A 23,944-nucleotide genomic window follows, 5' to 3' on the forward strand; every position below is an offset into this window, starting at 1 on the left:
ACTACGAGACGATGTCATACAATAATAGAACGCGCACACTCATACCTTTGACTAAATTTTTTATATCTATTTAATATATACAGTAATGTATTTGGGCTTCTTTCCTCAGTAAATAGATAGAAATCCGATTAAAATTGGATATCAGTTCTATTTTACAAACAATAGATTTATTACACCTGCATACCTTTTAACACCTCTGGGATGCTGTTTCAAACCTTTAACGTAGGTATATCATTTGATTTCTAAACTTAGGTAATAGTTCATTAGACAAAATGTATTGGTATTGTTCTAGCAAAATAAACTAAAAATAAAATTAATTACTAAATAAAAAATATTTTATAAATAATGCGTACAACGAAACGCATTGCTTAAAAACCAAAAACAAGCAGTTGGCGGTGGTGGTGTCCAAAGATTTGACTTTTTGACGTAAATTATTCGTGTAGTAAATATGGCTGACGAACTCAATGTTGACAGTCTAATTCACAGACTTTTAGAAGGTAAAGATACTTTTATTACATTTTCTATTGTGTTCTTTAGTTCTCTGACTCTAAAAGTTATGTATTAACATAATGGATCCACGCTCAGTGTGCTCTTGTTGCGTAATTATCATCGAGTATGTAGGTATAGAAACGTCAAACTCATAAATAAATCGATTATCCCCAATTCTTATCTGATTCTGCATTTGATGTTAGATCTTTAGATGACTGGCAGAGGACTATTTCCGTCTTAGAAATAGAGCGTACACTGTATATAGTTAATTAATATAGCTATATTATAGATACTCACACTACTAACAATGATGTCAGATTCCATAGCATGGAACACTTCCATGGGCCTATTGTTGAGCTTTTATTCGCTTTCTGTATCACTTTATATGATTTAAACATGTTTATTTCACTTTATTACGCTGCTTTTTGGTGGGTTACCGCAGTATACAGACTGCAGCAGGAAACAGCAAGGCGAAAAGGGAAATTGAAAGACATCTTTTCAGGAGAATGTATGGTTATATCCAGAATTCTTGCCAAAGTATTAAGCTAGATTCTTTATTTTCTTCCTTTAGTGACCAATCCCATGAACAATTTGTTTCCATTAAAATTGAAATTTTAATTTGACTTTATAATTTGTTTTATTATTTCTCATAGGTCCTATAAATAGCCCACTTTATACAAAGCCAAGCTATTGCTATTGAGAGGCCGTAAGATATACCTATACCTAAGTAATATGGTGGTAATACTATTGACCACCCCCAATCCATTTCTACTCCATGAACAGTTTTGTGTAACAGCATTTCAGTGACCTTAAAATGTGCAACACAATATTGAGTGACATCATTGGATAATTCCTATTTTACACATTTTAGCAATTTGGATCTTTCTGATAAAGTATTTAATATGACATTGTATTTAATTTTTCTTATTTCAAAAATAAATTGGCATGATAAGATTCTTTAATGACTTCTGATTGTTTTGTATGATATTTTTATTTGTTTGTGTTGATCACTTGTTCGAATTCTTTGATTAAATTTATTTATATATGTTGATTATGATAATTTATTGATTTTGTATAATAAAAAGCATGTTTTAGATTAAATTTCTTGTTTTTGTTGTCTTTCATGTGTAAATAGTTGTGTGTATTGTACAATGTTCATGAGCCAACAGACCTGTGCGGTAATCTCATTTGATTGTAACATTCATATGCATCTATAATTGCTTGAAGGTGTTATGATCTTGCCTATTCAAAACATCAATGTATTTTTGTTAGTCACTCTAGTTCTCATTGCATTATGTATTTTTGATTATGAGTATGATGTATGCGCTTGTGTATTAAGTCAAATGAGCAATATTGTGTCACAATATTCTAAGAATGAGTACTATTGGACATTTTGGTTAAGTATCATAATGTGATGTTGTCCCAGTTCGAGGATGCAGGCCTGGCAAGACAGTGCAGATGTCAGAGTCAGAGGTGCGCGGCCTCTGTACCAAGTCCAGAGAGATATTCCTGCAACAGCCAATACTACTGGAATTGGAGGCGCCGCTCAAAATTTGTGGTACACTATCATTGTAACTTAAGCCAAAAGTATATTTCTATTCTTCTTACAATACACTTAATGTTTTTCTTATTCTAAATCAAAGCTTACTAATTATTCTACCCGTTTGTTCTAATTTCCAAACAGTAATTCTAATCTCTATTGTTGATTTCATCTCAGTTACCTAATTATTCATTGATACGGACTAAATAAGACATTCTGTTAGTCCCAAGTGTCCAACAGCTTATTTCTATTCAAAGCTATTTTGAGTCAAGGCATAAGATTTTTCATTTTAACTTGAATATTTCAGGTGATATACACGGTCAGTACACGGATTTACTACGTCTGTTTGAATATGGGGGCTTCCCACCAGAAGCTAACTATCTATTCCTGGGAGATTACGTGGATCGCGGCAAGCAGTCCCTCGAAACAATTTGCCTTCTGCTTGCTTACAAAATCAAGTATCCTGAGAACTTCTTCCTTCTCAGAGGCAATCACGAATGTGCAAGCATAAATCGTATTTATGGTAATTATTTATTATACTGCTTCTGAAATAAGTACAATAAATGTATGCATTCCTCTATATTTAAAGATTATATTAATTGAGTTTATAATAATAATTGACCTCACTTATCAAGGTTCCTACATTGGCACTTTAGATTGATATCTTTTATACTTATGACCCATTTTGTTCCCAATAGGTTTCTATGATGAGTGCAAACGCCGATACAACATAAAGCTGTGGAAGACATTCACGGACTGCTTCAATTGCTTGCCAATAGCTGCTATCATTGATGAGAAAATTTTCTGCTGCCATGGTGGCCTCTCTCCAGACCTACAGGGTATGGAGCAGATCAGACGAATAATGAGACCAACTGATGTCCCTGACACAGGTAATAACACTGGACTTGATGGGCATAGCTACAGACAGACATGACTAATAGCTATGATTCATGTTTATTCATCCATGCATGAGACAAAGCATGTTTGTTATTTGCTTTTGTCTCATACAAATACCATTCTTGATTACATGAGTTAGGTGTCTATCTGCTACTGAATTATTAAATTCATGCTACATTGAACATATTATGATCTTATATCTTGTAATATATATTCTTATATGAAATTTTAATAAGTACTTCACAGCTAATGTTTGTTAATTTTGCTGCATATACATCTACATTAGTGTAGCTAGATTATTTCGGCTTAACTATTAACTTGTAAGGTAATAGTTATTTATATTATAATTATAGACTAGCTATTCAATTTTTAGGTCAAGTTTTGTAATAGAATTTATATGTCTGACATGTTAAGGATTGATTAAATTGTAAGGCTTTTAAATATTTCAGGACTGCTTTGTGACTTGCTGTGGTCGGATCCAGACAAAGACGTTCAGGGATGGGGCGAAAATGACCGCGGCGTGTCATTTACATTCGGCCCAGATGTTGTCAGTAAATTCCTCAACAGACATGACTTGGATTTGATCTGTCGAGCTCACCAGGTATTTTAATCTCATCTGGCCTTAGTTAAAAACCTATTCTGTATCCTATTACCAGAAAGTTAATGAGTTGTCTATTCTAAGAATATAACTGTTAGTGTGCTTCATAAACTTTATTTCTGAAACATTGCCAGAATACTACTGTGCCACTACATAGTGTTTTATTGTTTGTAGGTTGTAGAAGATGGGTATGAGTTCTTTGCTAAGAGACAACTGGTGACCTTGTTCTCTGCGCCCAACTACTGCGGCGAGTTCGATAATGCTGGTGGCATGATGTCTGTTGATGAGACACTTATGTGTTCTTTCCAGGTAAGACTATGCACTCTACAAACATTCTGTACAATTAATCTTTACTTCCCTTTCCTTGTTAATTTTTTAATCCTTTTCCTTTATCAATTTCTTTTTCCTTGTTTTACCTAATTAATCTTTGTTTATTTTTAATTAAAAAGTAATTTGCATATCTTGGATATGTGGGAAGTCAGTGACATTCAAACATTCAGGATGTTCATTATCCGAAAATAGGATTGCTTATATCATAAAGAAGTTGTCATGGTTTCCTGGGTCTTCAAGGTTCTGATGATCAATTGTCAGATTATATAGTTAGTAACTTACGAAACTTCGCCAGGTATGTGAAACTTTATAGAATATGTAGTTGAGATTTAAAATATATTATTTTAAACATACAGATATTAAAGCCATCTGAGAAGAAAGCAAAATACCAGTACAATGGCATCAAACCCTGATTGAGTAACATTTTAAATATAAAGATACTAAAGTCATTTGAGAAGAAAGCAAAATAACAAGTACAGTGGCACCAAACTCTGATTGACTAACATTTTAAATATACAGATATTAAAGCCATCTGAGAAGAAAGCCAAATACCAGTACAATGGAATCAACAGTGGGAGGCCAGCCACACCTCAGCGATCACCTCCTAAGAAGAAATAACTGACGTTTGGTATCCAGTGTGCTGCACAGTGAGAGGAATGCTACAAATAATTAATTATATCATGTATTATAATTATTATGTTTAGTGTGGTCATTGGACATAGCCGAATAATGTGTCGCGTATTGTTAAAATTTATTTATCGATTTGCTTGTGCCTTCTTATTTTTAATTTTTATGATTAATGTGAGTGATATTAATTTATGAATTTAGTTCTACAGACTGCGTATCAAACTGGCATTATCTTATTCGGCGATGCCTCGGTGACTATTGCTTTTTCGATCCCTGATATAAGGCAGCCTTTTAAATGGTATATTGTACCCTGTTGTGTTATTGTAACATGTTGATGTTGTAATTGTTTCGTTAATTTTAAAAAGTTAGAGGTGGCAAGCAATCTTAAAGATGCGGGCATTGGACACATAAGCGTCGTTACATTTTCATATTACCTATTTATTAAGTTGTAGTGGATCGAAAGCACATTCGCTTGGTTTATTCTGTAACTAATGTGCCTATAAATGTAAATTATATATAGGTCTCGAGTAAGTGACGATAATTGGTTAATTTGAAATTTCTAGTTTTATTGAATTAGGCAAAATTTAAATGAATAATCGTCCATTGAACTTCATCCTTTCATTATTTTAGTGAATGTTTTTTTCTCCTTGTCCTGTTGTGGAGCTGGCCTAAGACATGATATTAACCTTCACCTCGTCATAGCAATAAGTGTTTTCTCTGTTCTAGGACTCCATTGCAATCACTTGTATGTGTTTAGGGAGTGACGTACCCAGTGAAATTAATGTTATGTTGCACTCAGTATTATTGTTACAGATTAAGTAGGTGTTCAAAATTTGTTGGAAGTTCAACATGATCTCCCTACTGAGGCTTTCACTTCAAAGTTTACTTGTTAAGTCTCAAAATGAATTGATATCATTTGTAAAATGTGGTAGAAGCAGTGTAGTCCTCGCAACAATAGTGCAATTGCTGTATTATTATTACTATTATATTATAAAATTATATGCAGGTTTTGCATTGTACAATTTTATTTTTTAGCTATGTATGTCAAATGATTTTCAATAATAAATATCACTATTTAAACTAAGAAGTTTATTTTTATTTTATTTTCATTAGGTTTGCATTTAAAAATGTAATTTTTTTATCACTAACACTTTATTTATCTACTAAGAAAGTAAATGTGACTTAATCTATTTCATATTTTTACATCACTTGATGCTTTATAAAATTTATTGTTGATATAGATTTGTTGCTATTAAAATTATATTTGTTCTCATTTTTAACTACTGTAACTGTATAATATAATTAGCTGGTACAGATAGCAGCGAGATTAGAACTTATGTAATTTACTGTCACTTAACATTTTTAAATTTTCTCTATTTTCTTCTACACTTAGAGAAAGATAAGTTTCGAGAGCAATTGAGTTTCAAATTATATAACTTATTATAAAATTTCGTTGTACTTTTTCTCAGGTGTGTACAATTTTCTGAAATTAAATTTTATTCAAATAATATAGCCATCAATTTATTTCATTAACATCCATATCTTTCTCTTTCCAGCTAATTTCTTCAACATCAATTTTATCTGCCTGAATACTGCTTATCAGGTTGTGGTGATTTTCTAACTTGTCACTAATTTTCATAACCAAATCTTCATTCTTTTTCTGATATTTTTGTATGTCTAATTGTAAAGCCTTAAGATAACCTCGCTTAGCAGCTAAAATTTTCTTCAGTCTGTTAACTCTGACTTCATACTCTTTTGCCAGAGACTCAAGTAGAACCTTTTGTTTCTTCAAATTAGCAACATCATTTGCTTTTAATTGAGCTTTGACATCAGCTAACTGTGGCCTCCTGGAAACATCAAGCAATTTATAAGTGCTATATAGAAATAAAATTATTCACTAGCTGACCAGCACAACTTCGCAAGAATGGGTCATAATTTTGCCTATTTTGGAAAAAAAAAATTCATTGCATAATGTTATATAGCCTATAGCCTTCCTCAATAAACAGGCATCCAACATATTTTTTCAATTCACACCAGCAGTTCCTGAGATTAGCGCGTTCAAACAAGCAAACGACAATTTTATAATATTAGTATAGATTTTGGTTAAATGTTAATACCTACTTAGAATAGTCATTACAATTCCTGAATCTATCACTAGCTCAAAAAGGGGGTAGAACCTTATGCGAAGAACTAGCATGAGACTCATCATTTTATCATCAAAATAACTAAGTGATTGAAACAATAATTGATTATCTGAGGAGCTGCCAACAATCAGCTTGTAGACTAAACACCAATTATGTGGTAAGGAAAACACTAGTAGATATGTGTCAACTATGTACTTTTCAGATTCTATTACATAATATTGGATAAGGGTAAGTATATTATTGGCAGTATCTTGAAACACCAAAGCTTTTGGGTAAGTTTCTGCATAAGAAAATGTACATTTCTATGTCTATACTAATTAAATATATAATTATATTAAAGGACAATCTATTAAATTTTTCCCAAAAGTAACGGCAATCATACTGTTGTAAGGTGTGAAATATTTTTAGCAATAATTTATTTGGCTTTCTTTAGTGAAAATGAAGTTATTAGGTTTGTTACAAAATTAAACTTTGTAGTGGAAATCTAGCATACCTACAGATGTAGACAGATTCTACTTGATACTCATCATTACTGATCATCAACAAGTTTCAAGGAGTTTATGATGATAATTTGTTGCATAATAAATTATTTAGAACATTTTAATACTCTGTTTATTGAACCCTAATAGATGTGTTATTGATTAACCCCCGGGTTCTGACGTACATTACACAGTAGTTTATCTATTCAATAGTGTTAAAACTCATATAAAAAATGCTATTAAACAGATAAACTACCATTAAATGTACTCAGAAACCGGGCATGAGAGCTTCAGATCAGATTTGTTTATACTTTTTATTTGACTGCCTGTGTTGGGCGGTTGGTAGTGTAACCAACCGATCATGAGGTGTCAGATTAGATACCCGGGTCAGTCAATTACTTTTGGTCTGTTCTAATTTATATTTGAATATTTCTCACTATTAGCCTGGAGTTAGATAATGTGCCCAGACAATGGCAATAGGCTCGCTTCCTGTTACATTAGAACTTTTAAAGGCAAAACCTGGGTGTACATTTTCAGCCTCATCCAAACAGTGCAACAGGTGTGATTTTGTGTATGTATGTATGAATATTATATTTGTTAATGCCCTCACAGCTTTAACAAAGAGTTTTACAGTATATTTATAAACAAATGTTTATTATAATAGTTACAAAACTTACCACAACACATCCACAGTTTCTAAGTCTGTAAATTTCTCCTTTTGTTTTTCCAATATCTCTATTTTAGCGGGCATGTTTTCATATTCCCACATTGAACTGAGCTCTTGTACCATTTCATCCAATATACCTTGTTTCAGACAATTAAACATAGGCATCCATTTTACTCGCCTAAGTTTTGCTTTCGGAACTGTTTCAAGGAAATCTTCATTCCTAAAATAACCATATAACGAACAGTAATTTCTGAGTAATTACAAATAACCAGTAGCTACACTTGCTATTGAATGGTAACATGAACATACCTTACAAGATTAACAATATTACCGAACTCTTTCAAGATTGTTAGATTGTCAAAAGCAATTTCGGTGTTATTCATATCTACATCACTGATATGATTCTCAACCTGTTCACCCATTTTATTTTCTTTCACAGAGACTGTTTCTTTACAAAACTAAACAATTAACAAATAATATTCAAACAATAACGTTTACTTTGAGTTTTGACAGATATGACAGTTGAACTAGAATTTGATTTGTTTATGGCTTTGGCACACTTTGCTTGCTTACTTCCGGGGAGGGTGACCAGCATTATAAGCATAAAATACTAGAACTATATAGCTCACAAGAAAACAGCCCCTAATATGACGTACATTAATACGGTACATAATAAAAATACAATAGAAAATTGTTTTTTTGTTTCGAAAACAAGCAAAGAGTGCAGAAATTGTAAGTTCATTCTACAAACACACCCACAGTTCTTCGTCACAAAATTACTTCCGCATTTTTTTTAATTCATAAATGTAGGTTTTAAATTGCAGTTAATTCATTTCTTCTTTACTTAAACACTACAACAATTTGAGTCGTATTTTTGACATAACGTTATGAATTTAAAATTAAAAACACATGATTTCCAGCATTCTTAGGAAAATTTTGTGGCTGGTAACTCATAAAATTCCATAAACAAGTATTTGGTGGGATTTTTTTTTAGTAGATATATATCTGCAGAGCTTATTTTATTCCAATTAATAAATATTGAACATATTTAGAGGTAGCATATTTAGTCGAAATTAAAGAAACATAATATATTTATGAATAATCTAAAACGAAAAGCTACTTTAAAACAAGAGTTTTGTGGTGACTTTGTAGTTTCGCGGTGTAAAATAAAAGATCACAATTAAAATAGCCTGATAACTGATTTTTATTGCTCAATCATTTTTAATATCCATAATGTCTAACAAATTCCATGTTCTACATAAAATTGTTGGAAAACTCAAAATTCCTATCTACTTCAGAATTACGTGTTTCTGTCTAAATGCGCTAGGTGGCGGTTGTGTAGTTAACTATGAGCTCGCTGAAAAGAAATCGATGCTCGGGCGCATTCATGAAATAAAATACCAAGTTACCAAACTATTATATTATGAAAAGTGTATCTATACTAATATTATAAAGCTGAAGAGTTTGTTTGTTTGTTTGTTTGTTTGAACGCGCTAATCTCAGGAACTAATGGTCCGATTTGAAAAATTCTTTCAGTGTTAGATAGCCCATTTATTGAGGAAGGCTATAGGCTATAAAACATCACGCTACGGTCATTAGGAGCGGAGTAGTAACGAAAAATGTTACAAAAACGGGGAATATTTTGACACATTCTCTTAGGTGACGCAAGCGAAGTTGCGCGGGTCAGCTAGTCTATAATAATATCTTTAAAGTATTATATGTTTAACATTATGTATGTCTAAAGTCTTCGTTGATTCGGTAAATTTACATTTGCTTTATCGCGCAACTCCGCGCGCATTAAATATGATTTTACCTGTTTCGGTCGCTCAGGGCTTAATATTTGAAATGCCTACCTCAAAAGTCTAAATACGATCCCGTCTGAACACGGTTCTTCAATTATCTCTAAACTTTTATAAGAATCAAGTCACCGGTTTAGCCACGAAGGCTTACAGAAGGCCAGACAGACTTCCACGTTTACAGTAAAATTTTTATAGAGTTAAACTACCTAAACACCTAGTTATCTAAATACGTGAGTACCTAAGTATTACTAACCTAGCATCGGGTTTAATTGGTAAAACGATCGTCAGAATAAACAGGTCTATTCCACCATAGTGATATGACCATGGTAACATTAAAATTTCGGTGAGTTTAAAAGAAAAAGGATACCTGAATATACCATATCGCACACCTAGAACGAATGGAGATTTTTGAGCTATACACACCCGTAAATTCCTACAGAATCTCTACCGTCAAAAGCAATAACACAGATATAAAACTAAAACTGTACTACTCTATGATAGATGGCGCTGTACGTCGCTTTCGTAAAATGAGAACTACGAATAAAAGTACGATGAGCAATTATGGGAAATAACCAAAAACCTAAATAAGCGAATTGTCGAATACAAGACATGTGAGTAAACTTAACATTTTATTTAATTTTTTTAAACAGTAACCAAGTTGTAATCGAAATCTCAGAATCACATAGTTGCGCAAAGTTAGTAGAAATGTGTGTGGGTGTAAAATTAAAACATCATTGAGTTTTTAAGATTTTATTGATTTTTTTAATTTATGGAATAAATAAAAATATTTAGGTAATAAAAACAAAACTTTTGTAACAAGTTCATATTTGTGGCAGTGACTATGTTATTGCAGTCTTTGAGATCTTGCGTGATCACTGATCAAAATATTTATTTGTAATTTACTTAGCTTTGTAATTTATAGTTAAATAATGGTTTTAACATAGTCAAAGTATAGGTAACAGACGTTTATAAAATATAAATTAAGCATATCTTATAATATTGTGGGTTCGATGTCATCTCCCTTAGAACGCAGCGGCTGAAAACAAAACAACATGAATAAAGTAATAGATTCTTAGGAACACACCTTTTTTAAAATGTGGGTAGAATAAACTGATTCCAATACCCATTTTTATAGATATTTTGTTTCGATGTCTCCTTAAAATTTAATTAAGAAAAGACAAGAACCTCTTGTTTATTAACAAACTTATATCGATGATGTGATAAGTAACTATTTAGACAAGGTTCAAAAATATTGAAAATTTTTAAAACATTGATTGAAACAAAGTAAACCTAGCCCTCCTATTACAAAACGTATTTATCGATAGTAAAGATATCAGACAACAGACTGTAATCTGATTTCTATATTAACAGAGTAATTTAATGAAGGCAATGATTTGATTCTAGGACTCACGTTTACTTTGTCCTGTATTAAAAGGGCATTTGTAGGCATTGTTTATCAATAATGTCTTACTAAAAAGTAATAGTATGCAACTTTGAACATTGATCGTTCTCAACGAATAATACGTGAGATAGTAGTAGATATATGTAGAATAGTAGTAATATGCAGTCGCAAGATTCGAAATATTATTATATTGTTTCATGAGATGTTACTCGTATTGAAGTGCCACTTGTACTGTTCGATTCAGCTGATATCTTTAGAAAAGAGCTACGAAAAGTTTAACGCGATCAGCGTCATTAAAATGTATTAGCGCTTTCTACGGAAAACAGCTTTATCGAACTTAATACCGGGAACAGAAAAATATAATCTTGCGACGGCACATTGACCGTGTGTCTTTTTTTAACTTATTGATAATGGTTTTATATACAGAATATTATTATGACGTAATGTAGATATGTTTTTTTTAGTTTAGAGTATCACGCAAGGTGCATTCTGGTGTCTCTTTGGCGTGCTCAGAAGATATTGTGATAGTGGTAAATGTGCGAATGATACTTATTATCTAAAACACAAAGGTACATAATACGATGAATGAAGAGAACGATAGGTAGATAGATTTTTAAATTTCCAATGTAAAGGAAATGTAATATGATCGCATATTACATAATTATGACCAATGATTGGATCAAACGTTATTGGTAATATGCAATGATCATCATTTCAAGGCCGTATCACACAACTATGTGTGTTTTAATTTTTTTAATGATTTTTCGTGTAGCCAATACAAGTTTGTGAACTACATCTATGGTCTAGTAAGAAGAGTGTAACTACCACAAATGAATGGGAATAACACTTGAACAAGACAATAGGATTCAATCTACATTCAGTAACACGAGGTACGAACGATACCTGCTGACGTTTGTATTTTATAGACTACGCATGAACGGTAAAGTCCTGCTTAGATCATCCACGGTGAACTGGTCTGCCACCATTAAATCTGCCGTAATTAGAGATAGAATATTAACATTGTAATTCAATTTAACAATTATCTTGAATATCTGTAAAGTAAAATGTAAAAAATGGCACAGTGCGTTTTCTTGAAGCGGTGCACTAATAGGGTAATGCCGCAATCAGTCGTTTCATCTCCGTCTAATCTGTTACATTCAAAGTGATAATGGCGGTGGAGTCCAAGTCGATGATGGAAAAGTTCAGAGGCCAGTTTGTACAGCTCAGACACCAATAAAGCTGTAGAAATGTCGTTTGCATATTTACAGCAAGTCACTAACCTAACGGCCTGATCGGATGTTTGTCCCAAAGGAAGGTGCGTTTGACTGGCGACAGGTACGAGTCACGGATGTAGGAGGGGCTGCGGTCCCATCTAGCGAGGGGCTTCAGCTCCGGCCAGTCGTACCAGAAGGGGTCCCGAGTGATCGCCGAGATCGGTAGAGAGGGGCTCGGGTTGAAAATGTCAGCCCATGGCCTTCTTCGGAGTCCGCCGGCATTGTAGAGCGGTGCACCTATACGCCACAACTATAATGTTTATTGCCGGGACAACAGACTTATATGCCAGCTGTACTTCGTCATCGCCCACCCAAACAGTGTTAGCTAAGCCAAGCTCTCAACACAGCTGCGTGACACTGCATGACGCTGCGTTACAACAATATTAGTCATTTAAGAGTCCCATTTACAGATAATTATTTTTTCTATAACATTAATTTTTTTAGCACAGAAATCGGAATAAGATATTTTTTAACAAAGATCAGCATTTACCCTATCTACAAAAGTAGAGTATACCCCCAATTTGAATGGCTTTAAAATATATTAAAATGTGAGGAATATTAGACTGTTTACAATGCAAATTAGGCTTTCTTGCCCGCGTTATAGTTATCGCTACTATGTCTTGTACCATGTTTACAGGGGAAGATTCAATGAATATTTGAGCAATTTGATTCAATACCAGCAAAATTGAAACCATTTCATCGGGACTCTTAAATAAACTGTTAATCACTGAAGTCATGTTGTTATGCCAATGAATACGACATTTTCTCAGTCAATGAGAGATTTTGCTTAATATAAATGATTAAAACATGCGTTTGCAAGCACAAATGTGATTATGGGAAAAGAACACATACACTCGTCGGACAGTATTCATAGTTTGTTAAGTTATCAATCTACAAATGGTAGTGTTCGTGAATAAAGATGTCTCAGCTTTTTATTCACATAGAAAATCAAACCGACAGTTCGAAGATATACATATTATACATGTTTATATACGTATAGATACACTATAGGTTACACTAACTACAAACTACAGATGCTAAGTCTCACACAGCTCTGAGAAATTAGGTGCTACACTGGGGCATCGGACGTAAAGAGTTTGGTTCCATAGTTTTAAAAGAATCTTATAACCCAATCAGAAGAGTAGTTCGTGACGAAGATACAGGGTATAAAGGTTGGGGTCTGTTGCCCTTACCGTCGGCATCGTACGCGACCTCGCAGTCGCGTGGTGGGCTAATCCTCGGCTTCACAGGTGTTGGGGACTTCCCTCGGAGTGAGCGATCAAAATCTGCCCATTTTTCGGCTTCAGCGAAAAAAGGGTCCCTTTTGAACACGTCCGATATCCTCGCCGGCCACGCTCCTTCATGGCAAGTCTCATAATCAATATCATTCTCAGGTTTATACATCGGGGAATTATATTTGTATCCGTTCACCTACCACGTTGACCGAAATATAAAAGGCCAAAAAGAAAATATACTTTTGTCTTTTATTATGTTGTTAATATCTTTCATATTTTGTAGAGTGTAGTGTTCTTGTATGCCGAGCATGAACGTAAGTAAACATTCCGGAGCGAATGTTGCCTTGCTCATATTTACAATGCAGCTCATGCAAACATATTCATTTCAAAATATTGATACATGAAAATTTCATAACATTTCTTTACAAAAGTTAGACGTTGGCGAATATTTATGGTTAGAATTGTAAAAAAATTCAAGTAAAATATGAAACCACGCGAGTATTCATCAAAAATGTCGAAATTCTCATGCTCAACAAATTTTCATAATAATAACGAGATATTTAATAGCTAAATAACGTTACAGCGGAGAGGTACTATTCTACTAAATCAAAACACGGGTTGGTCTTTTATGTTTTAATACAAATATATCGTATAGTGTTAGTTAATGTTCTTAAAACTTTGTACTATTCAACAAGTTATATATGGGACAGTATAAAATTATTTCTACGTATGTAACAAATACAAAATTTAAAATTTCACTCTATATGAAGATAAACCTTTGTCGTGATATATTACAATAGGATATCAGTAAAGTGTAGCAGATGTAACGCCAATCTTACCTATCGAAATCGTTGCTCTATATACAATTTAGAATTTTGATCGTAATGTTTACAAAAAATAGGTATGTATATGGGTATGAACATAGATTTCTCTGGGTATAAAAAGTTGAAAAGAATGTTATAATTTCTTAATTTTTAGTTCCGGACAGCGTCATGTCACACGTATCAGATTCAAATAGATTGAATCTTACAGGTGATGGAGCGTCCACTTATTCTTACGATACCTGCATCCACGTGTAGCGCTACGTCCGGGATAAGCCAATTACAAGGGTTATCTTTGACTAGATAATATTGATACATAATTGGTATTCCGTACATAGCCTGCCTCGCAGACCAGTTTCAACATGCCGGGATTGGCCTGTACTTTATTTACAATAACAATCAGTCTATCTCAGACACGAAAGACGACTACAATAAAATTGTAGAAGTAAAACTTGTACAGATAAACCGCGGCAGCGCTTATCCTAGCTTAGTCTAGCTTGCTCGTGCAAATATGTTGTTAGAATAATTTACCTGTTCCCCAGTGCGGCTTGTTGTCAGGCTCGTACTCAATGCCTTTCAGGCTCTTGGGCTCCAGGGGAGCGATGACAGTGGGGGTGCTGAGGTCGGTGATGGGGTACGCGCGGTCCTTCAGGTAAAGACCGTAGCGAGAGGGGTACAGCCGGTCGATAGCCGCCAGCCTGTCGAGATGCTCCTGCCACGCCTTGTGGGCATCGAAGGGGTCGACGCCTCGTCGCACGCGCCTCGGTACGTGATATACTGTTGGAAATATTCGTGTGTTCAACATACTCAAGTTACAAACGACGGAAAACAAATATCACTCTAGAGTGCCAGTGCGTTGGATTGAGATCATCAATCAAAGCATATTCTTTATTCCAAATGGAAATGGATCGCATCTTGACATATTATTTAATTGATGATTGCAACCCGTTTTTACTGACTTAGATAAAAATTTTACCATAACTCAAACACTAGATTCGTCGATTGAATCATTAAAATAGAAAATTTAAGGACAATACACTCTCAATCTTGTATCATTTCGATAGGATTTGACAGAATATAAAACCAAACTGTATCATCGAAGAACTGTGATAGTGAGCGTAAGTAAAGAAAGAATTACACCATTCATGTATGGTAGTCGTTAAAGTATAGAAGTTATAGAAAAGTGTAATATATTATTATCAACTAGTATAAATATAGTTAGTAGTCTTGTTAGTTTCTGAGCAAAAGCATCACTTGGTAATGATAATGACACGGGGTATCAAAGTAAATACGGGAAGTTGTTCATAGAACTCACCTCTTCATCAACTTTCCGGGAGGGCTTGGTAAAACCAAAATCATTGTGGGCTTATATTCATTCACAATATGCATATTACATAAAATTTTAGGGGATAAAGAATAATATGTGTAACCTGACAAATGCTAGAAGATCATACAATATAAACAGTGATGTCGATGTAACATTCATGGATTATATAAGTGTGAAGTGATGGTATGTATAAGAGGTGATTTCTATCAAATGGAACATGCGTTATATTAGTAAATCAGTTGTAACTTGCACAAGCAACAACATCTAATGCAGCAGCCGGTACAGATACATATATCTCTAAAATACCTAACTCGCGTCCAACATCAAAACATTATAATATAAAGATACAATAATATGAATGGAGAACAAATATTTTCTTTTCAAAGAGACATGAAAGACAAACTGTCTACAGACTCGGTATGTTACACGATAATGCTAATGTTTGATCTGTTTACGAAGAATACAAATCGGAAAACAAAAGATAAGTTTTGTGATTGTATGTAGCCATGTAATGTTAATCGATTCACCCAATTAAATCTCCGAGCTAATGACAGGTTCTACATTTTCACAATTAGATTTTCATTGTTTATTTATAATATAAAACTTTATTACATAGTAAAATATATAGACAGCAGAATAGCCCGCAAAGACTTATAAAATTATTAAAAAACTGCTTCATTTGTTATTAAATGGATGTTATCGCTGACGACCGTTTCATGATATTATGAAGTCTCACAATGTGAACTATACATTGATATTATTGTTGAATTTGTAATATTAGGAGTCCCGATTTTATTTACACTGCCCTGGACTTTACACCTTATGCGCTGAAACAAAACGTTGAAACAGTTCTACATCTAGAGTGACTTCTATGGGGCTGGAGAAACTCATGTTCATTATACCACTTAGTGACAAGAGCGTAAATAAAGCACGTTACTTAAAGAATTCTATATACAATATTATATTGCCATAAAGTGTCAGTATAACTGAATATTTACAACATAGATTAATACAATTGATTTCTGTCGATCGTTTGTCATGTATAAAATACATCGATTTGTCTTAAGACAGATCAACGCTTTGGTCAAAGGTTATCCCTTTGATGCCAAATTAAAGTGTCATAGTGAGTGATGCACTTGCCAATCGATTACCCAAAGATTGCTTCATCAAACAGGTGATCTATCAACGCGATCTATTTTTGTTTAGTAAAGCTCTATCCCAGCGTCGTGAGGCGTCAATAAATACGTCAATATTGGTTGTCAATTGGCAAGTCGGTTAGTGTAGCGTGTGTGTGGAGTGTGTGGTGTGCTCGTGTGTTGTTGTTACAGCGAGAGTACTAACCTGGCCTGTACGCTTCAAGGGAGCGGGGGTAGTTGTGGGCATAGATGGGGCGTGGGGAGTATCCGTAGACCTCACGGTGGACGGGCAGGTAGCGGTATCCGGGGACGGTGATCCTCTCAGCGGCGGCGATGGGGTCGTCGTAGATAGACTTGCTGTAGGGGTAGGTGCTCGAGAGTTCAGGGAACACGCTGCGGCGCGTAGGCCTGTACCTCTCCTCGGCCCTGATGTCTTCCGATCCTGAACGCGAATTAAATTTTGTTAAAGAAGCCGTCTTTTAGTCGTTTTTTATCGTCTAAAGCCGATTAAAGTATAAGTTTGTCACATCATAATGCTTTGAGCTTACCTTTAAGAGATCGCACGAAGGATTGCCAAAATCTGGCTTTCTTCGACGGCGTCTCGTTTCTGCCAATCATTTCTAAATGACTTTTAAACATTTTGGCGGTTTATGTCGTGCTCGTGTCTGTAACAAACATTCTTTAATTTAATAGAAGATCAAAAACATTGGCTGCAATAATATAAATAGTCTCATGGAATGTGTTGCCGCGCATGTGTTGTCGATATGTCAGAAGCTAACCTTGAGATTAGCAATATATTTTTTTAAAGCATGTCCAGGTGACATAATTGAGTACAATAGTGTGCTCGTTCCTCGTAAATAGAGCAGTGACGTACGTAGAGTTAGCAGCGGGGCCGCAAATAGCCGTCGTGGTGGCTGGCTGCCGTGTCGAATGGTTCGTGGACTTGGACTCTCGCCAATCTAACTAGTGTCGAGGAGAAACTTGAAAACAGCCGTTTTTACGAATCTCTACTCATTGCTTGGCTATTTTCGAGTTTGCGTCGACCTTGTTGCGAGTTACGATGTGGATAAGTCAGCGGCCTGCCACAATTTCTAATTACGTAAGCTTCAGTCTTAAGTATGCGAAGACGAATTGATGGAGGTTTTACGACTCGACCTCGAAGTATTTCAGGAGCTTATCTTAAACAGCTTTGTTCGTTAGCACGATTGTAATCGTTTATAAATTCACAGCCTCGTTTTATTAAATTCTAGTATTTCATTTACTTCATGTTTCAAATAATAATATGATTATTTAACTTAGTGGAGAGACGACATGATTTGTGCACAATTTACTACAATAATTGCCATTGAAATTAAAGGAATAAAAGGAGAAACAGTAAACAAAAGGATCCAGTTTTTGTTAACATATTGAAGAATAACAATCTTTGGATTTGTAGACTTTATTCATTGACTTGCGTCATCATTGGTTTAAATATAGTGAAACAGAAACGCAATTCATCAGCCTTTCAGTTAAGATCGACGCTTGTGTAGATAAGAAGAAACACTCCATGAACGAATGGAATGCATATTTATTATCCGGGTATTTTCACGAAAAGCAATGAAGTCATATTTATATTCAAATCTTAGAGTAGAGTTTACTACATAGTTTGTTAAAGAACGGAGGTAGTTACGAGAAAAGATTATCTTTAGTTGTTATCCTTGACTCTATGTAAAAGCTCTTCGGTTATGCTTTAAAACTTTTGATCAGTAAAATATATTTATTTCAGGTATAAGATATTCAAGCGTGTTTGCCGTTCTTCAGCCATGACACATAGATATATGCCAAGGTAATGATCGAGCTTTGGAAAGCGAAAGGAGTCTTGGCTCGAGTAATCCAACGTTTTAGTTAAATGTAATTACGTTAATAATTAGTATTTAGATAATTTTAGATTTTAGGTCAAGTAAATGAATGTAATGTTTACAGAATTAACGAGGAAAACGTGATTTTTAATCGGCCGCCGCGTCGCCATTATACGGAAACGTGTGATGCCAAATTCTTGCAATTTTTATACTAGAAAGAAACACGCGATTTGAAAAAATAATTGTTGTTTTATTTATATTTAGCGATGTTATGTTATTTTATTTGTATTTAATGAATGCAGTAAGGTGTCAGATTTACATGAGGTCATCTTTTGAGAATGTACCCGTGTGTTATAACTGAAGGTAATTCTTCATACAAGTTTATCCTTGGTTCTGATAACGTATTTTGTATTTTTTACATAGTTTATTGGTGAAGTACACCGTCATAAAGGTTTGTTAAACTATACCCCACAAATAAGTTACTCATAATAATGTTAAATTGAGTGTTTTATTTACCCAAACAGTATATAAAATTTTGCTGAATGTCTCACAAAGTTGTTTCAAGATTGTATTTCAAGATTTAGTTTTAACAATCGAATTAAAACTGCTATAAGTATTATCATCCTTAATCAATTTAAATCAAGTTTTTTAAGTTATCAAAACGAATGATAACTATTATTACCATTTAGGTCAAGTCTAAAGGCCAATGTCAAATATGTTTTGCTACACCCATTACAAAGTGTGACCCCATCGTGGAATGGTGGCAGTATCTCATTTAGTCCTTCAGAAAATCCGTGGTATTTAGATCGGAGCGTAACTGAAGGTTAAGTACTCGTCGGCAAAAATTGGATTAGCCGTTAAAAAAAGCTAGTCGATTGTGAAACGGTTACAAAAATACATGGAGGCGCGTCGATTAGGCGGGTTCGCAAATTTGGCGCGGGATGAGAGTGGCCGAAAATAGTCGCGCGGGCGGGCGGATCGGATTCACAGCATTCCCGGATCCGGAGCATTGTCGCCGCACAGGTGCGCCGCCGTGCCTTCTACTTTAACTGTATTTTGCTGTAACGGTAACATGTGTATGATAGTCTCTAGGTAAAAAATACAACAGTAAAAAATATGAAAATTATATCAGAACCCCTTGCAGGTTACTTTTATTTGTTCATTGTGACTCATAGACGAATTCAAATGTTCTGAGTAGGTTCTATTTTTTTTAATCAGTCGATAGTACCTACATACAAATATGTTATGGATTTTCATTAATGAAAAAAAATTAAGTATTCAATTTATGCAACGAAAACTGGCTTACAGAGACGTATAGACGTACAGGTGCAATCAAAGAAGTTGAATTTACACCTGCACCTTTGTGGTACACAAGAGTTTATTTTTTTGGGGTACTTGACGACTTAATCGAAAGATCATCTAAGTCTAGAAAAATAAACGGTCGATTCAATTTATAAATTTAAACACTAAAGAACTAAAGACAAAGTGTTTAATGAGGAAATTAAGCATAAAAATTGGCTTTAAATGGTTGTTTTCATTCACCTGTGATGCGAGTCGGTGTATCGCACTAACGTATAACGTGTGAGTAACTTACGTGGTGGTGAGCGAATGTTACGGTTATCTCCGCTTATCTCGACTAATCACCCGCGACAATACGAACCAGACTTAAGACGAAGCCGCGGAACGAACGAGACCAAGTTGCAATTGCGCAACTTTAGAGCGAGAGCACGCTACGCACTGGGGGTGGGGTGGTGCGCGTGGCGAACACCCCGCGCTCGGCACACTTGGCACAACCCTTACAGACTTAGCGTTACAACACTGGGCAGTGTCTTACCGATTAAATAATGGTCGTTAATAAATAGAGTAGTGTGGTTTCGTTGACGAGCCGACGTCGAGTGTCGGACCGGGGCGGGCGCGCACTGCCCGCAGCGGGCGCGAGCCGCTCACGCCGGCCGCCCGCCCCGTCCCGCCGCCCGCCGGCCCGCCCGCCCAAAGCATTCAATAAACATTTTATTTTTCCCGTGTTTTACTACTCGTGTACCTACGGCCGTTCCCGGATGCAATTTTCACTAGATGCTGAATTAATGTATTCATTAAACATTAACGTTATAGTTTATGACTACTTCTCAATAACACGGTGAAAGAGAATATTTCAGCAGCAGTGCAAACGTCCTTAAAACTGAATACGTAGAGTGAACATACTGAGTTTTGAATTTTTATTATATGTGGTCATTGATAAAATGTCATAGAAGTTCTTTGATCGAGGACTTTAAACTGATCAGTCAATTTCTACTAAGAAATAAAACAGTGGATCGGTAATTTTTGGAAACATATTTGCATTTGTGCACAAATTAAATCCAATAACGGTAGATGTTATTTATTTAGTTTAAAATAGAATATTCTGGGTGAACGATTAAAACCTCCCACATGTGAGATACTTCTTCAAGTGTAGAGGTATGTATAGAGCGCATCGCCCGTGAAAGTACTGAAATAGCGACGTAACGGCGTCCACCTGAGATTATCCAACTTCGTGGGTGATTCAACTTTACATTCCTCGCTAATGAATCAGGTTTGTTTGTGGACATATCTGATAACGCACAATTGTTATAAACTTTTAAGTTATTAAGCTATCCTGACATATTACCCACCCGAATTTCCAAACATTTTTATGGTTTCTGTGATCGTTGTGGTAGTGGTCTCCTTAAGGTTTCTTATTTTCACTTTTCAGCGTCTTGTTTTGTTTTCTTGTCTGTTATGTTTCGCTGAAATATGGCATGGCGCCGGCTCTACAAGTCAACTTTGCTCATTGGCGGTAAGGTAACGCACTATAAAAATAACTCAACAGACTTTATTTTTAGAACATTCAGAAAGTGTTTACTATTATTAATTAGACGTAGCTACTTTAAGGCATAAATATTTTTCAATATCAGATTTGTATCAAAATTTATAAACATAAAAACGTTTTTCAACAGGATGTTTATAACGTTGGACATAATATACGATTTATCACGTGAACGTGTTTGATGAGACTTTTAGATTTTATTTTTGTGTAAAATATATTAACAAGGTTGGCGCTAACGATGACGCGTAACCTCGAATGGAGGTGCCATTATTTATAACTAGATACCAATTTCTCGACGGATTTCAGCAGTACGGGATATAAAAATGACATCGAAAATACATGATAGGTCGGACACTAATGTAAAATTAACTACTTGAACAAAAGTTTTCAAAACACTGATAACTTCATGGATGTGTTAGAAAAATTCAATATTGAAAAGCTACAGCTACTATTCTCGTAGTACTTAATTACCTCTAGTCCAGTATTTACTGAAAGTTGAACTGTACTCATAATTAAGGTTCTACATCCAATATAAATAAAAAATGGGCTTTTTCTTACAGCTCATATACAAGGAAAGCACGGAAAAGCCAAAATCAGCAGGTCATACATCTGAATATTCAAAAGAACTGATCATGATCTGAACTGATCACCATAGAAGGTTATAGCCCTCTGATACTCAAAATGTCAGAGCGCTATATCCTTCTATGGTCAAACCATAGTTGAACTTTTAAGTCGCCCTCTCATTTGCTACTGAAAACGCTGGGGAACAGTGCAAACCATATAAGTTTTGCTATACTTCCCACGGTAGCAGACTATAATCTTCTGGTTTGAGGTATATATATGTATCCTAGAAGATTCATCCTGTTCTTTCCTAAGCGTTCCATTCACACAATATTCGCTTCATGGATTCCGCTTCTTCATTGGAGCATCTTCATTTCGGATCATCCAAGACCTTATTTTGTACCATACAAGTGGGACCCGCTAAGTTCTAGTTAATGAAGATATCGGCGCTAGTTACTGCGCCCGAGGTTCGTGTCTATTTACTACATGGTGCAGCATTTTCTTAATAAAGCCATCAAAACACCCGTGTGATATAAATTATCAACAAAGAGTGTTTGTTAATGTTTACATAACAACATTGTGTAAAATATCGATTCCATTACATAAAGATGTTCGTTTATCGTTATTCATTACTGATAGAATTTTCAGTTCGTAGTTTTTTCATAAAACGTGCTTCGACACTTCACGTGCTGTGGTTTTTCAGGGTTGTCCTGTTTCTATTTTTCAATTCTTTTTATTTTCAATGTCAAAGCAGTCACACTGGTCGCGGTGACCTGTTAAATGGACCACAACTAAGGTAAATGGTCGCCAGCGGAGATAAAAGAAGTCATGAAATAATTTTATTTATTTTTGTATTTATGATTGTTATGTGTATGTGTTGTTTACATTGGGTAACCCTACTTATTTAGGTATGTGTGTCTGGTTGTATGGCGTCATTCAACCCACGTGCATCACCCTGAAACATCACGTTTTATCGAATTTTGGCGCGCATTCAACTGGTTTATAAATAGAATTGCTATAAACAACTGAAGATCAGACTTTTAAACAACTTCCGATGGTAGGTATATTTTGTTTCCTTTGTTGTCACGAGAGTTGTCGCTGTATTTTTAACTCTTGTTGGTGCCTCGTACCTCGTCACGTTTCACTTTTCGCTACCTTGTTTTAATTGATTTAATGAACAATAATCTTGTATGTTGGTTGGTTTACAAAGTCTATATACACAGCAGATAATTAAGTGTAGTTTTCAATTTAAAGATGAATGAATGCTGCATAGCAATATACTATATAATTTGTATTTACAATGAACCAAATACTGTTCCGTACAAAATCCATCAGGAAAATACTTATAAAACGAGCTTAACCCACATACTGATCAAAGCACCGACGGAGAGCGTGTACACAATAACAATAAATTGTTACTATTGATCTCTTTGTTAAAACCTCCTGAAACTGTAGCTATGCGGTCAAACAATCGGAAGACAAACATGTTTGGGGTATAAATAGTGTTGGGAACTTCTAAAAATGTTGGGAATGAAATGCGTCTGGGATGTCATTACTCAGGCGTAGCATACCGAGCTCGAGTGACTGTGATAATTGCCAGTGACGACACCAAGATTTTGACGTTTAAAATGTACTGCCGAAATAGTTTCTACGACGTCCGTTAGAGGCGCTGATCAGATTGTCATACAAAATTTCTCGATAGTTAGCCGGTTGTCGATACTCGACACTAATAGAGAATCGGGCTTCTGATAATATAATGCCTAGCCTGCTGTACAATCCACCAGCTAATTTGTTTTGTTTTTTTTACACTTTGCATTATCTTCAAACGTTGGACAACAGACGATATTTCGCTAACAGATTTGCATTTAAATGCTTGATATTTTCACTTTCTTTTGATCTTTGACTGTCACTGATCAAATTTTATTTGTTTATCTTCGT

General features: G+C 34.8%; 3 protein-coding genes across 11 annotated transcripts; 1 reads left to right on the plus strand and 2 right to left on the minus strand.

Moving 5' to 3' along the window:
- The first annotated feature begins 367 nt into the window (after positions 1-367).
- Positions 368-5,997, plus strand: LOC142976925 (serine/threonine-protein phosphatase PP1-beta catalytic subunit). 4 transcript variants are annotated; one of them, XM_076120535.1, is made up of 8 exons: positions 382-497; positions 932-997; positions 1,916-2,047; positions 2,337-2,552; positions 2,728-2,919; positions 3,376-3,527; positions 3,699-3,833; positions 4,374-5,997. In XM_076120535.1, the coding sequence occupies exons 1-8, from the start codon at positions 449-451 to the stop codon at positions 4,470-4,472; spliced, it is 1,041 nt and encodes a 346-aa protein (XP_075976650.1). In that variant the 5' UTR covers positions 382-448; the 3' UTR covers positions 4,473-5,997. The 4 variants fall into 4 exon arrangements, with proteins under 4 accessions (XP_075976652.1, XP_075976653.1, XP_075976650.1 ...); XM_076120536.1 differs by lacking the exon at positions 4,374-5,997 and adding an exon at positions 4,211-4,366; XM_076120537.1 differs by lacking the exon at positions 932-997 and having other exon boundaries at positions 368-497.
- On the minus strand, positions 5,987-8,311 carry LOC142976926 (uncharacterized). The gene is made up of 3 exons (XM_076120539.1): positions 8,081-8,311; positions 7,782-7,991; positions 5,987-6,328 (listed from the first exon to the last, which is right to left on the minus strand). Exons 1-3 carry the CDS (start codon positions 8,191-8,193, stop codon positions 5,998-6,000), a joined length of 654 nt encoding a protein of 217 aa, XP_075976654.1. The 5' UTR covers positions 8,194-8,311; the 3' UTR covers positions 5,987-5,997.
- A 1,993-nt stretch (positions 8,312-10,304) lies between these two features.
- Positions 10,305-20,598, minus strand: Mf (myofilin). Of its 6 annotated transcripts, none has more exons than XM_076121001.1 (8): positions 20,438-20,598; positions 17,314-17,430; positions 16,971-17,207; positions 14,834-15,079; positions 13,440-13,604; positions 12,253-12,483; positions 11,876-11,963; positions 10,305-10,606 (listed from the first exon to the last, which is right to left on the minus strand). In XM_076121001.1, exons 2-7 carry the CDS (start codon positions 17,402-17,404, stop codon positions 11,893-11,895), a joined length of 1,041 nt encoding a protein of 346 aa, XP_075977116.1. In that variant the 5' UTR covers positions 17,405-17,430; positions 20,438-20,598; the 3' UTR covers positions 10,305-10,606; positions 11,876-11,892. The 6 variants fall into 6 exon arrangements, with proteins under 6 accessions (XP_075977116.1, XP_075977117.1, XP_075977119.1 ...); XM_076121002.1 differs by lacking the exon at positions 20,438-20,598 and adding an exon at positions 20,198-20,352; XM_076121004.1 differs by lacking the exon at positions 13,440-13,604.
- Between the last annotated feature and the right edge of the window lie 3,346 nt (positions 20,599-23,944).

The sequence above is a fragment of the Anticarsia gemmatalis genome, chromosome 12 (genome assembly GCF_050436995.1).
Source record: "Anticarsia gemmatalis isolate Benzon Research Colony breed Stoneville strain chromosome 12, ilAntGemm2 primary, whole genome shotgun sequence".
NCBI lineage: Eukaryota > Metazoa > Arthropoda > Insecta > Lepidoptera > Erebidae > Anticarsia > Anticarsia gemmatalis.